The sequence below is a fragment of the Mytilus edulis genome, chromosome 13, assembly GCF_963676685.1.
Source record: "Mytilus edulis chromosome 13, xbMytEdul2.2, whole genome shotgun sequence".
NCBI classification, from domain to species: domain Eukaryota; kingdom Metazoa; phylum Mollusca; class Bivalvia; order Mytilida; family Mytilidae; genus Mytilus; species Mytilus edulis.
This window is the reverse complement of record NC_092356.1, coordinates 1,827,524-1,843,601: the sequence shown is the minus strand read 5'-3', so window position 1 is coordinate 1,843,601 and position 16,078 is coordinate 1,827,524. Positions and strand designations below refer to the sequence as shown.

Below are 16,078 nucleotides of genomic sequence, written 5' to 3'. Positions count from 1 at the left end.
TAAATGGAAACGAAAGTTGGTATAACGGAAATACACATTTCATATACAATCTTATAACAGGTTGAAAGGATGGCAGGTAAACAATCTAACTTTAATTTATATCAACAAACTTAAACATAAAGTGAAAATGAAGTAACGGTCTGCTGTCTATGTAAAACATACATATATTAAAGTTTAATATGAAGATAAACAAACACACTAATATCTAATTTGTCACGTGTGTATCAAATTTTGTTTATTTTTATCTTAGTTTTCCTTTTCACCATATTGATATACCTGGGTTTTTAAATTCAAATTACAAAGTATTGCGTAGGTGCTATAACTAGATGGAATTTAAATGAAAACGAAAGTTGATATTACGGGAAAACATATTTCATATCAAATCCTATAACAAGCTGAGAGAATGGCAGGTAAACGATTTAACTTTAATAAGCACAGACAATCTTATTTATAATGAGATACAATAGTTACCAACTGCATTTTTTAAATGTAAATCTTGTCGTGTTGTATGTACATGTACATGTTTTTTAAATTGGAAACGAAAGCATACATTACGAAAATTCACTGTTCAGCCCCAAATGTATATAATAGACTAAGAGGATGAAAGGTAAACAATTTAAATGTATTTCATATAAAAAATTCATATTATCTTTTATCACAAAACGACGAATGAATTTATACACATAAACAATCTCGAATACATCATTATCACAACCCGTCATTTCCATTCTCAATTTTATCTTTCTTTGATTGTGATATCAGCTAACAAGACTTATCCCCGAACTAAAAATTATCAACATACCGACTGCAACTGGTGTAATATGTTCTACTTACCCTGAGGTAAACCAAGTTCTGGAAGAGTTCGTGTCAATTTTTCTGTTTTTACCTTGACCTTTATATTGAGAGGGTAGACTGTCGGTTATTTTGTAATCCAATGTAATTCAATTATTTTCCGTGATCGTACAAACTTTGAATGGGATTCACCAGGCTGTTTTTTTTTCTACTTCCAAAGGTTGAACTACTAAATATTTAATAGGATGATTGTGCTTCTTAAGGTGTTGATAAATTATACTTTTGAATTTTTTGGGTCTTTTTAAACGTTACAGATGTTCTTGAGTGCGTTTAACTAAATATCGTCTAGTTCCACATGTTTCACCTACGTACCGAATACCGCATCCCGGTTTGTTTCATGTGAGTAAATACATCATACTGTTTGTTTTTCAAGTTATATCAGTTTCAAATTTTAAAGAAAATGTGCGACCATTAAACGAGGACTTTGGCGTATTGTTGATGGAAAGACGGGGACATGTAAGTCATTTTTTGGCATGACACTTATCGATAGAAGGGTAACCACGATATTTATTGTTAAAAAATGTTAGCGATGGTACTTTTAGATAAGCGATATTGAAGATTGGGACGTGTAGATACCTTTTGAACGTGTTTAGTATTTAATAGTTTTCCATTTCTAAGCTTCATATTTGTTTTTTTGTTTGTGAATTATATTAGAATGGAGCAAAGACTGGCGTCCAGAATATGAACCAGCATACAATGAATTAAATTATGTAAAAATGAAAAATTTGTTCGGCTAAAGATGGTTCGGCTAAAAATGTCAAACGCTATCCGTATTAATTACCCGAAAAAGAAAGGGTATATCAGGGTAGCGACTGACGTCTGACTAAATAGTAGAATGGGGCTGAATATTGAAATACTACTTTTAGAAAACTATCCCTAAAGTCACGAACAAGAGAAGTTCTCGCTCGGACACACACTCCATAATATAGTATATTATAAGAGCATAAACCTGAAGCAGGGAGAGGCACAACAAGTTATCGATGCCTTGCTAAGACTGTTTTAAAAAAGAGTTACCAGATCCCTGGAATTTTGTTTAACAATAAAAAACTATCCAACCAATATATTCAGGGAGAGATTACTCTAATAGAAAATATATTTAAATTAATTCAAACAAAATAGGAAAATTTTGTTCGACTTTTACAGTTTGAGTATGAAAAATAGTACGGCCACTCATACTTTAATAGGCGTTTTGTAGAAAAAAAATCTATATTATGGAAGAGTTTGAATGAAATACTTCTTTGTTTTGATTTGTAAGTCCACTTATGTATGTAAGAGCTATTTTCTGACGCAAATTCATTTATTTTGAACTTTACTCTAGTAATATTTTTATAATGTCACATCATCTGCATATTCAAATCTCGTTTGATTTAAGTTTAATGTTGAAAACAAGTATACTGTGGAGAACGAAACTGTCAGCAAAATTAGTGGAGGCATCATACATGTACAGTTTTTTATGATATATACCTTGAACAATGTTCTTACCATGTTTGTTTTAATTTTCTAATTACAGATATTATAACACCAAACATATCACTAGCTCTTTATAACTATCTGTGTCATAACATCGTAGGAACAGAAGAGCATGTTAAAACAATCAGATTAATGAACACGGTGAGAGATATTTTTTCAAGTAACAAGTCATTTACATGTATAACAAGTGGAAGCTATGGAGAAGGACTTGTAATGCGAGGAAGTGATTTAGATTTAATGCGAGTAAGCAAATTTATCAAGGTGAATGCAGATAAACAACCCGACTTTGATCCAAGAATAACTTATCTGTCCATGGATACAGACGATATAAAACCTGGTTTTACTCAATTAAGACTAGAATATAGCAGAAGTCGGTATCTTTTGAAATTTTGTGAAGAACATAATGGTAAACATTATTTTTCGAGTGCATTATGGAAGGAAAATGTGTTATCGCGTTTGGAAAAAGGCGAAACAATTCATGGACCATGTATAACTGACAAAACAGGAGTTTTAGATTACGCCGTTTCTTTACATTGTAAAACGTGGATTTCTTCTGCATTTAATTGGATAACAAGATCAGGTAACCCATGGCCTAATCATCATGTCAAACACAGTATTATAAAACACGGAGTACTTTTTGTACCGATCGGAGTTCACGGATCACCAAAAGAAGATCTAGAATGGCGAGTATCTTTTTCAGTGGCCGAAAAACTTCTAATAAATACATTTACTCACACCCAATTAATGTGCTATGCTCTCTTGAAAATAATTTTGAAAGACGTTATAGCAAATGATTCTGAATGTAAAGATTTACTCTGTTCATATTTCCTTAAAACAATTGTTTTCTGGATATCTGAAGAACTACCATCATCTGTATGGAAGCCTGATAATCTTATACCTTGTTTTATGCGATGTTTCAGCAGGTTGGTCTATTGTGTCGAGTACTCTGTTTGTTTACATTACTTCATTCCAGATAACAATATGTTCGAGAACAAAATAGAGGGTCGTGCTCGTGATATACTATTAAACAAATTAAACACGTTACACAGCTATGGTTGGCGATGCATTTTATTTTCAGATCAAATATCTAACTTTGCTGTATCGATGTGGAATTTTCCAATTGAACCATTTGCATTATATGTAAATGACGTTCAGAAAGTAGTGCAATCCAGTCTGTTGTATATTGCAAATGGGACCTTAAAAACTAATTCTGAGTTAGATATATTCAACACAGGATTATTACACAACATTTGGTTTCACTATTTTTCACTAAAACACTTGTTTGCGTACTACATATCACAGATGTGCATAAGTCTAGCTCAGCGTTTACCACTTGATGGTGCAATTATCAATAATAAATACCAATACAAACAGTACAAATCCTGTTTAAGTACTCTGCTAACGAATGTCTATCATGACGCTATTTCTGGATGGCTTATGGTAGCTTCACTTTTTTACAAAACAAAGCAATACAGTAAAGCTTTACATATCATAAGGTATTCTATATCGAAATGTACTCCCGACAAACTATACCACGGAATGACTCTGTCAGATATCCATTACCAGTCACTTAAACTGCTGTCATTTAACAAGAAGGGTGTTGTTTATCTTCTGAAAATAATATTCGTAGATCTTATACGATTTAATGTGAATTCAACGTTAACACCAGAAGAACTTTTAATGGAGGAATGGAATAAACGATGTTTCTTTCCATCCACAGCGTATGCTTATTTCCTTAGTGTTCTTTGTCATTATCACCTCAATGATGTAAGACAGTGTCAGGATTCTATTCAACATTTAAAACTTGTTATAGGAGAAAGATATTTGATGACAGATGTGAGGAGTATTGCGGAGGCCTACACTTTATTGGGAGTTGCTTTACAATTAATTGGCGACACGGAATCCGCACGACAAGCGTTCTTACAGTCTTTGGAAATATCCCCGGATGAATCGTACAATTCTGCCTCAAGGAGACTTTTGTGATACTGTGAAGATGATAATGGTAAACACTATTTTTGAGTGCATTATATACAAAACATTATATTCTTGTTTGTAAATGATATGCGCATAATAATTTATAGACCGTGTATAACTGACGACAAAAAAACATTTGATTTTGCTTGCTCTTTACATTGTAAAACGTGGGTATCTCCTGCAGTACAGTGGATAACAGGATAAAGTAGCTCTTGGCAAAGTCATAACGTCAAACAAAGTATTATAAATCACGGGATACTTTTTGCACCGATCGGAGATAACGAATCGCATAAAGAGGGTCAAAATGGCGAGATATTTTTCGGTGGCTGAAAAACTTCTAATTAATACATTTACTCACATTCAAATACTCTGCTATGCTCTCATGAAAATTATTCTAAAAGATGTTATAGCCAACTACTCTGAATGTAAAGATTAACTCTGTTCTTATTTCCTTAATACAACAATTATTTTTTTGGATTTCGTAAGAACTACCACTATCCGTATGGAAACCTAATTATATTATACACTGTTTTATGCGTGGTTTCATCAGGTTGGTCTATTGTGTCGAGCATTCAGTTTGCTTGTAGTACTTCATTCCAGAAAACAATATGTACGAGAACAAAATAGAGAGCCGTTTTCGTGGATTACTTTTAAACAAAATATCTAACTTTGCTGCATCGATGTGGAATTTTCCAATTGAACCATTTACATTATATGTAAATGACGTTAAGAAAATAGTGCAATCCAGAACTTGGCATTTTGCTAATGGTCTCTTCGTAACTTATTCTGAGTTAGATATACATGTATTCAACACAGGATTATTACAAAACATATGATGTCATAAATTTTCATTAAAACACTTGTATGCATACTACATATCACAGAGGTGCAGTAAACAAGCTCAGAGTTAACCACTTGATGGTGCAACTATCAATAATAAATACTAATACAAACAGTACAAATCCTGTTTAAGTACTCTTCTAACAAATGTTTATCGTGACTCTGTTTCTGGATGGCTTATGGCAGCTTCATTGTTTTACAAAACAAAGCAATACAGGAAAGCTTTACACATCATTCGGTATTCTATATCGAAATGTTCTTCCGATAAACTGTTTTTGGGATTGACTCTGTCACACATCCATTACCAGTCACTTAAACTGCTGTCATTCAACAACCCGAGTGTGGCTTGTCTTCTGAAAATACTATTCGTAGATCTCATACAATTAACAAAGAATTCAACGTTAACACCAGAAGAACTTTTAATGGAGGGATGTAATAACAAACATTATATTCCATCCACAGCGTACATGTATGCTTATTTCCTTAGTGTTCTTTGTCATTATCACCTCAATGATGTTAGACATTGTTAGGATTCTATTCAAGATTTAAAACTTGTTATAGAAGAAAGATATTTGATGGCAGATGTGTGGAGTACAGCGGAGGCCTACACTTTATTGGGAGTTGCTTTACAATTATTTGGCGACACGGAATCCGCACGACAAGCTTTCTTAAAGTCGTTGGAAATCTACCCGGATGAATCGTACAATTCTGCCGCAATGCGACTTTTGTAAGATTGTGAAGATGAACACTTAATTTTCGAGTGCATTATATAAAAAAAATATATTCTTGTATGGAAATTATATGCGCATGGCAATTCATAGACCTTGTTTGAAAATATCCTCGGATGAATTGATAATTCTGCCGCAAAGAGACTTTTGTAATGATGTGAAGACGATAATGATAAACACTATTGTTCGAATGTATTATATACAAAAAATAATATTCTTGTTTGTAAATGATATGCGCATGACAATTCATAGACCGTGTATTCATGGTATTACTGACGACAAAAGAAATTTTGATTTGTCTGCTCTCTGCATTGTAAAACGTAGATATTTCCTTCAGTATATTGGATAACACGATCAAATAACTCATGGCCAAGTCATAATGTCAAAAAAAGTATAATAAAACACGGGGTACTTTTTGTACCGAATGCTAGCGCTCGTCACTTTCGTAATTTACGAAAGGGTTTTCGGATTGACGAAAGTATTTCAAATAAATTTCATCACTAAAATTTTGAAAGTGTAAAAATAATTTCGCATTAAAAAACAATCAATTTACCTGTCTTCATGTTTTTGACAAGTTTATGACCCCAGGTAATTAACATTTTCAACGTGTGTTACAAGCTGTGATTACAACCAATCCGGTTATCGCCATCAGATGGGTCACTTATCCGTTAATTATTAATAAAAAGTAAAATCACAAAAATACTGAACTTAGAGGAAGATCAATTGGGAAAGTCCATAATCACATGGCAAAATCAAATAACAAAACGCATCAAAAACGAATGGACAAGAACTGTCATATTCCTGACTTGGTACAGGCATCTTCAAACGCAGAAAATGGTGGATTAAACCTGGTATACCTCATAATTGACCATCATAATTAGTATTCCAGGAAAATCAATCAGTTGGAAATACAACAACCAGGACTATACTATAGTTTTCGTCATTTGATCGAAATTGTTACTCGGGACAGTTCACATTTGAATTTCAATATTTCTCAAACGATCACAATTTGAAGTTCGTTTGTCCTAGAGTCATTATTCGAATGCATTTGCGTCATAATTGATATAAATTGCCATCAAAAACTTTCCACAATTTCCATTTCAAATACAGAAATTTATTCAAACGTTTTTAGAAGTCTTCACGAGTTAAACATGTACTTCCTGTATTGAGCGCTACACATGCGTGTAAGTATTTATGACTATTTATAGACCCTGATTAAAATTGTAAAATACGAAATAATTTAAAATCAAATAAACGAGAGATACAAATATATATCTTTTACTAAAAGAACTTAAACCGAACAATGATAATTCCCTGATAAATCCGGACTCTTTTCGATTTTATCAACCACGTGTCACTTCCCGTTTCAGTCTCTTTTTAAAACCGAAAATAGTAAATGTGAACTATTCTTGATTTGTTTACACTCTCCTTTCAGTCTTAAACTCGTTCCAAAAAGGATTGTATACAGTTCCAACTTATTAGAAATGATTTCTAAATATCGATTTAAACATTTTATAAGAATACGGATTATGCAGTGATATAATCATTGCAAGTTAATTTCTGTTGTTATTCCTTGAATCCAACTTTTGTTGAACTGGAATGTCCTCTGGAACAAACTGAAGAGAAATTTTGAACTAAGTTTCCACATCGCATGTCAGAATCTTTCATAATAAGGGCCACAGAGGCGGATTAAGGGGGGACCTCTCCCCTTTTTGAGAAAAAAAATTGGTTGCTTTTATGAGGGTTTTGATTGGGTTAAATGATTGAAAAATAATGCCCTTAAAAAATGAAGATTAGAGAAATGAGTGGTCTAATTTTTTGAAGATTAGAGAAAAAAGGGCTTAAATTTTTGAAAATTAGAGAAAAAAAAAGGAGTGAAAATTAAATGTTTACAGAAAATCTTTACAACTTGTGACCTTACAACGCTGAAAATTTACTCAGGGACAATGCACCTTGGTGAACTTGTGTCTTATTCGCTCAGTCGTTGAATATGTGTCTATATTTAAATTTTTCGACTAGTTATTGTATAAAAAAAATTAAGTATAGTATGGATATCAGATTAAAATGGGAAGTACATGTACATTGTTTTGTATATGTAAAGTATGAACTTCTTCTTACATTCATAGAAATTAAACAGAAAATACTCCCAGATATATACATGTATGAACGGTCAATTGTTTGTTTGCTATTCATTTATGTTTCTTTGTATCCTACATCATGTACATGAGCATTTGACTTTTAATCAAATACTGATTAAATTATTAGATGTTTTTTAGATGGATATTATCCAATATATTACTATAGTCATGCTAGTATATACATGTATGAAATAATTAGTGTTGTGGCAGTGTCTGTGTCAATGTGACAAGTGTAACAGCCATTGATGGTTCATACCACATGATGAGCATACATGTACATTGTATGTGTACCATGGCAATTCAACGTTTGAACATGTTGAAGGGTAGCCTTGGCTTGAATCCTTCAATCATCTGATAGCATGCATGTTTTTCTATTTATTTCTACTGCACTTTTGTTTAATGCTTTCTTGCAATTGTTATCAATATGTTTGTATTTTTTTTTCGCCTTGACTTGGGTATTTGTTCCTAAATTATTACAAACATATAAACTGACCAACCTGGATTATTTTTTAAATAATCATTTTTTTCATACATGTATCTAGTTTAGATTACTATGACATCTAATGGCTGTTTTGCCAGACAAGCTGGTGTCGTGGGGCATAATTAACATGACAATGTTGTCCAACTCAAGTTTTAAAATGTTTAGATTTGTAAATGCAAATTACCTGGCACTTGCTCAAAGTTTTACACTAAAGCTTGGTATCAGCTTGGCCTTTGGTTTACTAGGTTCTCCATGTTAGGAACCATAAGGAAGTCGGTTCAAGTCCATCCAGATATACACTTAGCATATGAATATAGAACTTTAAAACATAAAAATGAACGATCCATTCAAATCGTCTCCCAGAGCAGATCGCCAGATGAAAAGGACAAGTGCGTGATGTGTTTACATTCCTTCTATCAACTAATCTTCCTATGCCGGTACAACATATTTGACAACCAGTTGCATCCAAATTGCACACATTATTTCCGTATCACGATAAGACAAAGAGACTTAAATCGGCGTACTTTTTTGATAAAACGCCTTCGTCTGTCTTGGCAGCCGACCGAGTCGTCCAAATTTGTTTACCATAACTTCTGTTTCTGGATTGTCAAAATTGGACAATTTATAGAAAAATGAGCGTTTACTCTATAGTTAATGAAAATATACTTCAATTAAGCCTTTCCGATATTTTAATCGTCATTTAAAAAAAAAATAACTATACTTTCGCTTACTAGGCGGAAAATACCGAGGTTTTGAAAAAAATGACATCTCGGTAAACTCCGGAAAATTTTCCGTAAATCTTTATTATGGGTCGGAGACCTTAAACTGATTGAAAGATTATGTCTTCATCATATGAATATCAGGCACAATCCTATCCGTCAGGGGTTTAGTATTATACCATCATAACATATATGAGAAGAACATAACCCGTGTCATGCCAACAACTGGTTTTTAAATAACTGTGTTTAGTTCCGATGCAAAGACCCTATAAGTGAATCAATATTAATGCCAAAATATGCAATCTTTAGTGACCTGACAACAGTATCGTAACTATATCCCTTCTTAATAAGTCTATTTAAAGGTTTTGTAAGCTTCTTGGGAGAATACTGACATTTTTGTGCTTTATACAGAATATTTCCATAAAATATTGGATGTGAAATACCTGAACGTAAAAGAAGTCTGCATGTTGAGCTATATTTACGAATGATGTCCTTATACCGATGATAAAATTTAGTAAATGTTTTGACTAGTTTGTGATATCAAAAATCCTGGCGTAATAATTTTTCAGTAATACATAAATTTCTCTCGTTAAAATCTAAAACATTGTTACAGACACGAGCGAATCGTACAAGTTGAGATATATAAACACCGTAAGATGGTGACAAGGGAACGTCACCATCTAAAAATGGATAATTAACGATAGGAAATGAAAAATCATCTCTTTTATGATAAATTTTAGTATTAAGCTTTCCGTTAATGGTATAGATAATAGATCGAGGAAAGGGCAGTAGTCATTGCTAGTATTAGCTTTATTTGAAGTAAGTTCAACAGAATAAATTTCGTTTGTATACATACCGAAGTCGTCATTATTGAGAGCCAAAATATCATCCAAATATCTAAAAGTACTATTAAATTTGTGTATCAGATGTTGTTCGATGGGTCTTTGCTGATTTTTGTCATAAATTGTAACTCATAGCAATACAAAAACAGATCCGCAATCAGTGGTGCACAGTTAGTCCCCATTGGAACTCCGATAACCTGGCGATATACGGAATCTCCTAAGCGAACACACATGTTATCTAGTAAAAATTCAAGTGCAGATATAGTATCAAAGCCTGTCCAATTGACATAGTTTTTTGGTTTATTGCTACCAAAAAATGACCTAATAGAGTTTGGATATATATCTTCACATTCTGACTTTTTAAATGCCATTAATTAGGTGTGTGAATTTTTGTGAGAATGTGAGGCAATTTGGTATATAGGGTAGAAACATTAAAACTTTGAACAGATTCAAAATCACCAATATAAACATGTAATTTATCAAGTACTTCCAACGAGTTTTAGACACTCCAAAAGTAATTAATTACACTTTTTTCGAAGGCCTTAGTTGCACATTTCATTATCAGGTTTTTGATTGTACCAAGTGTACTGGTAAGAAGAATAGATAATTTAGTAGTGGAACAATGGCTTGAAGACGAAATAAATCTATATTTGTAAGGTGTTTTATGTAGCTTCGGAAGCCATTACATAGTTGGGACTTTCATTGTTTTTGGTTCTGCTTGTACAGCGGTAGCTAAAAGTTTATAGATATAGGAAGATATGGTGTGAGTGCCAATGAGACAAATCTCCATCCAAATAACAATTTAAAAAAGGTAAACCATTATAGGTCAATGTACGGCCTTCAACACGGATCCTTGGCTCACATCGAACAACAAGCTATAAAGGGCCCCAAAATTACTAGTGTAAAACCATTCAAACGGGAAAACCAACGGTCTAATATATATAAAAAAAACGAGAAATGTTTGTTACAGATGTTGTTTTCTAAAAATGAAGTCAGTTGGAATGTTTGTGAATTGATGATTTCTTTTTGTAGAACCTCAATGTAAAATTTGCGTCAAACAATAATAATATTATTATCACTTTTATTGGCCGGGACTAAAACAAATTCCTTGGCTAGTTCTAAAAGTTTATGTTTGATACGCGAAATAAGTTTATTGTGGTTATTGTTAAGAGTAAAATGTTCTTTAAAATGTTGAATACGTATATCAACTATGTTCATTACTAAATAAAAAAAAAGAGTCCAAAAATTTTTTGTCAGCTTTTTCCCGTTTTATCCATTTCAAACAGTAAGTTCTGAGTGAGTCGTGGATAATATTACGCACTCATTTCAAATAATAATTGACGGGGGACGGTATTTAGGTCCTTTACTGAGGAATGATTTTAACTCTCGATCTTGAACGTATTTTAACATCTTTAAAAAGTTGGCTATTATTAAACAAAAATTTCCGAATAGATTTCTTGTAAATATATAACAAATGAGAGGGAGCTCAGTATTATCAAAATATTCAGGAATTTGTTCTTTAACAGAATGATCGTTTAAAATACAGGCTATATTTACAAAATCAAAACATTTATTAACATACTTTATTTTAATAAAATGTTTTTATGATCTTCAGGGCGATCAATTTTAGGTCAGTTTAGAGTAACAATATGCCATTATAATTTGAACGATTTCATACTTAGGACTGCTATATGAAATTGTGTTGCAATCCTCTAAAATTTTATTTAACCTGTTAATCGGTAATGAACAGACCTTTGTTAACAGATAATGTCTGCCGTTGTTTTTTGAAATAAAAATAAGGTCCGAAATATTGGTATGATTAGTCCGAAATTTTCTTTAATTGCAATTTAGTCTACACAGCTACTTTTGCAGAGGTACTATTTTTGTACTAAAAATATGCAGTACTGAGAATTTACTTTCAATATTCAGTACTATTTTGCTACTTTAAAATTATTGTAATATTTAGGTACCTGTATTTTACAGTACTTAATTTGTACTTGAAATTTATGTACTAACATTTTGGTTAACATCGTTACATTCTCAGTATTTTGAATGTTTTTTTTTAATTTCAAATCTCTTAAAATTATGATTTTCAAACATGGAATTTGTATTATTTTCGTACCAAAATATTTAGTACAAATGAAGTACTGTAAAATACAAGTACCTAAATGTTACAATATTTTTAAAGTAAAAAAATAGTACTAAATATTAAAAGTAAATTTCCAGTACTACATATTTTTAGTACAGAAATAGGACCTATGCAAAAGTAGCTGTGTACGACCATGAGAACAATTTTTTCGAACAGTTTTAGAAATTATATTCAAAATGTTAACCGTGAATCGGTTCCTGATATATTGCCAATTCCCATGATATTATCATTAAGACCGAGAGGGTAGACTGTCGGTAATTTAATCCAATTAAATTCAATTATTTTCCGTGATCGTACAAACTTTGAATGGGATTCACCAGGCTGCTTATTTACTACTTTCAAAGGTTGAACTACTAAATATTTAATAGGATGATTGTGCTTCTTAAGGTGTTGATAAATTATACTTTTAAACGTTACAGATGTTCTTGAGTGCGTTTAGATAAATATCGTCTAGTTTCATATGTTTCACCTACGTACCGAATACAGCATCCCGGTTTGTTTCATGTGAGTAAATACATCATACTGTTTGTTTTTCAAGTTATATCAGTTTCAAATTTTAAAGAAAATGTGCGACCATTAAACGCGGACTTTAGCGTATTGTTGATGGAAAGACGGGGACATGTAAGTCATTTTTTGGCATGACACTTATTGATAGAAGGGTAACCACGATTTCTAATGTTAAAATTTTTAGCGATGGTACTTTTAGATAAGCGATTTTGAAGATTGAGACGTGTAGATACCTTTTGAACGAGTTTAATATTGAATAGTTTTCCATTTCTAAGCTTCATATTTGTTTTTTGTTTGTGAATTATATTAGAAAGGAGCAAAGACTGGCGTCCAGAATATGAACCAGCATACAATGAATTAAATTATGCAAAAATGATAAATCTGTTCGGCTAAAGATGGTTCGGCTAAAAATATCAAACGCTATCCGTATTAATTACCCGAAAAAGATAGGGTATATCAGGGTAACGAATGACTACTGACTAAATAGTAGAATGGGGCTGAATATTGAAGTACTACTTTTAGAAAAATATCCCTAAAGTAACGAACTAGAGAAGTTTTCGCTCGGACACACACTCCATAATCTAGTATATTATAAGAGCATACACCTGAAGCACGGGGAGGCACTACAAGTAATCGATGCCTTGTTAAGACTGTTTAAAAAAGAAAACCAGATCCCTTGGATTGTATTTAACAATAAAAAACTATCCAACCAATATATTCAGGGAGAGATTACTCTAATAGAAAATATATTTAAATTAATTCAAACAAAATAGGAAAATTTTGTTCGACTTTTACAGTTTGAGTATGAAAAATAGTACGGTCACTCATACTTTAATTAGCGTTTTGTAGAAAAAAATCTATATTATGGAAGAGTTTGAAGGAAATACGTTTTCCCCAACGTTACGTTTAATTTGTGTCTCTTATTTCTTTGTTTTGATTTGTAAGTCCACTTATGTATTGAAGAGCTTTTTCCGGACGCAAATTCATTTATTTTGAACTTTACTCTACTAATATTTTTATTATATCACATCTTCTGCATATTCAAATCTCGTTTGATTTAAGTTTAATGTTCAAAACAAATGTACTGCGGAGAACTTAACTGTCAATAAAATTAGTGAAGACATTATAAATGTACAGTTTTGGATGATATACCTTATTCTTACCATGTTTGTTTTAATCTTCTAATTACAGATATTATAACACCAAACATATCACTAGCTCTTTATCGCTATCTATGTCACAACATCGTAGGAACAGAAGAACATGTTAAAACAATCAGATTAATGAACGCGATCAGAGATAGTTTGTCAATCAACATTGATAACAAGTGGAAGCTATGGAGAAGGACTTGAAATGCGAGGAAGTGATTTAGATATAATGCAAGTAATACAATCTATTAAGGTGAATGCGGATAAGCAACCCGACTTTGATACAAGTATAACTTATCTGTCCACGGATACAGACGATGTAAAACCTGGTTTTACTCAATTAAGGCTAGAATATAGCAGAGATCAGTCTATTTTGGAATATTGTGAAGAACATAATGGTAAACATTATTTTTCGAGTGCATTATATAAGGGAAAGATTTTTTTATTGTTTGGGGATAAAGGCAGACAAGTTCATGGACCATGTATAACTGACAAAACAGGAGATTTTGATTTGGCGTATACTTTACATTGTAGAACGTGGATATCTTCTGCTGTAAATTGGATAACAAGATCAAGTAGGTCATGGCCTAGTCATAACGTTAAACAAAGTATTATAAAACACGGAGTACTTTTTGTACCGATCGGAGTACATGGATCACCAAAAGAAGATCTAGAATGGCGAGTATCTTTTTCATTTGCCGAAAAACTTCTAATTAATACATTTACTCATACCCAATTAATGTGCTATGCTCTCTTGAAAATAATTTTGAAAGATGTTATAGCAAATGATTCTGAATGTAAAGATTTACTCTGTTCATATTTCCTTAAAACAATTGTTTTCTGGATATCTGAAGAACTACCATCATCTGTATGGACGCCTGATAATCTTATACCTTGTTTTATGCGATGTTTCAGCAGGTTGGTTTATTGTGTTGAGTACTCTGTTTGTTTACATTACTTCATTCCAGATAACAACATGTTCGAGAACAAAATAGAGGGCCGTGCTCGTGATGTACTTTTAAACAAATTAAACACGTTACACAGCTATGGATGGCGATGCATTTTATTTTCAGATCAAATATCTAACTTTGCTGTATCGATGTGGAATTTTCCAATTGAACCGTTCACATTATATGTAAATGACTTTAAGAAAATAGTGCAATCCAGAACTTTGCATTTTGCTAATGGTCTCTTCGAATTTTATTCTGAGTTAGATATAAATGCGTTCAATACAGGATTATTACACAACATATGGTGTCATAAATTTTCATTAAAACACTTGTATGCATTCTACATATCACAGAGGTGCAGTAGACTAGGTCAGTGTTTACCACTTGATGGTGCAACTATCAACAATAAATACCAATACAAACAGTACATATTCTATTTAAGTACTCTGCTAACAAATATATATCATGACGCTGTTTCTGGATGGCTTATGATAGCTTCATTTTTTTACAAAACAAAGCAATACAGAAAAGCTTTACACATCATTAGGTATTCTATATCGAAATGTACTTTCGACAAACTGTTCTTTGGAATGACTCTATCAGATAATCATTACCAGTCACTTAAACTGCTGTCATTCAACAAGAAGAGTGTTGTTTATCTTCTGAAAAAAATATTCGTAGATCTTATACATTTAACAGAGAATTCAACTTTAATACCAGAAGAACTTTTAATGGAGGGATGGAATAAACCATATATTATTCCATCCACAGCGTATGCTTATTTCCTAAGTGTTCTTTGTCATTATCACCTCAATAATGTTAGACAGTGTCGGGATTCTATGCAAGATTTAAAACTTGTTATAGGAGAAAGATATTTGATGCCAGATATGAGGTGTACAGCGAATGCCTACACTTTATTGGGAATTGCTTTACAATTATTTGGCGACAAGGAATCTTCACGACAAGCTTTCTTACAGTCTTTGGAAATCTCCCCTGATGAATCGCACAATTCTGCCGCAAGGAGACTTTTGTAATGCTGTTAAATGGATAAAAGTCACCACCATTTTGCGAGTGAATTATTAAAAAAAAAAAGATATATTTTTGTTTTGAAATGATATGCGCATGACAATTCATAGACAGTGTGCAAAGGATGACACAAGAACTTATGATTTTGCTTGCTTGCTACATTGTAAAATGTGGGTATCTCCTGCAGTACATTGGATAACACGATCAGGTAACCCATGTCAAAGGCAAAATGTCAAGCAAAGTATTATATACCA

At 32.3% G+C, this 16,078-nt stretch overlaps 1 protein-coding gene across 1 annotated transcript; it reads left to right on the top strand.

Moving 5' to 3' along the window:
- Positions 1–403: 403 nt before the first annotated feature.
- Positions 404–4,305, top strand: LOC139501917 (uncharacterized). The gene is made up of 2 exons (XM_071291220.1): positions 404–410; positions 2,363–4,305. Exons 1-2 carry the CDS (start codon positions 404–406, stop codon positions 4,303–4,305), a joined length of 1,950 nt encoding a protein of 649 aa, XP_071147321.1.
- Positions 4,306–16,078: the final 11,773 nt, after the last annotated feature.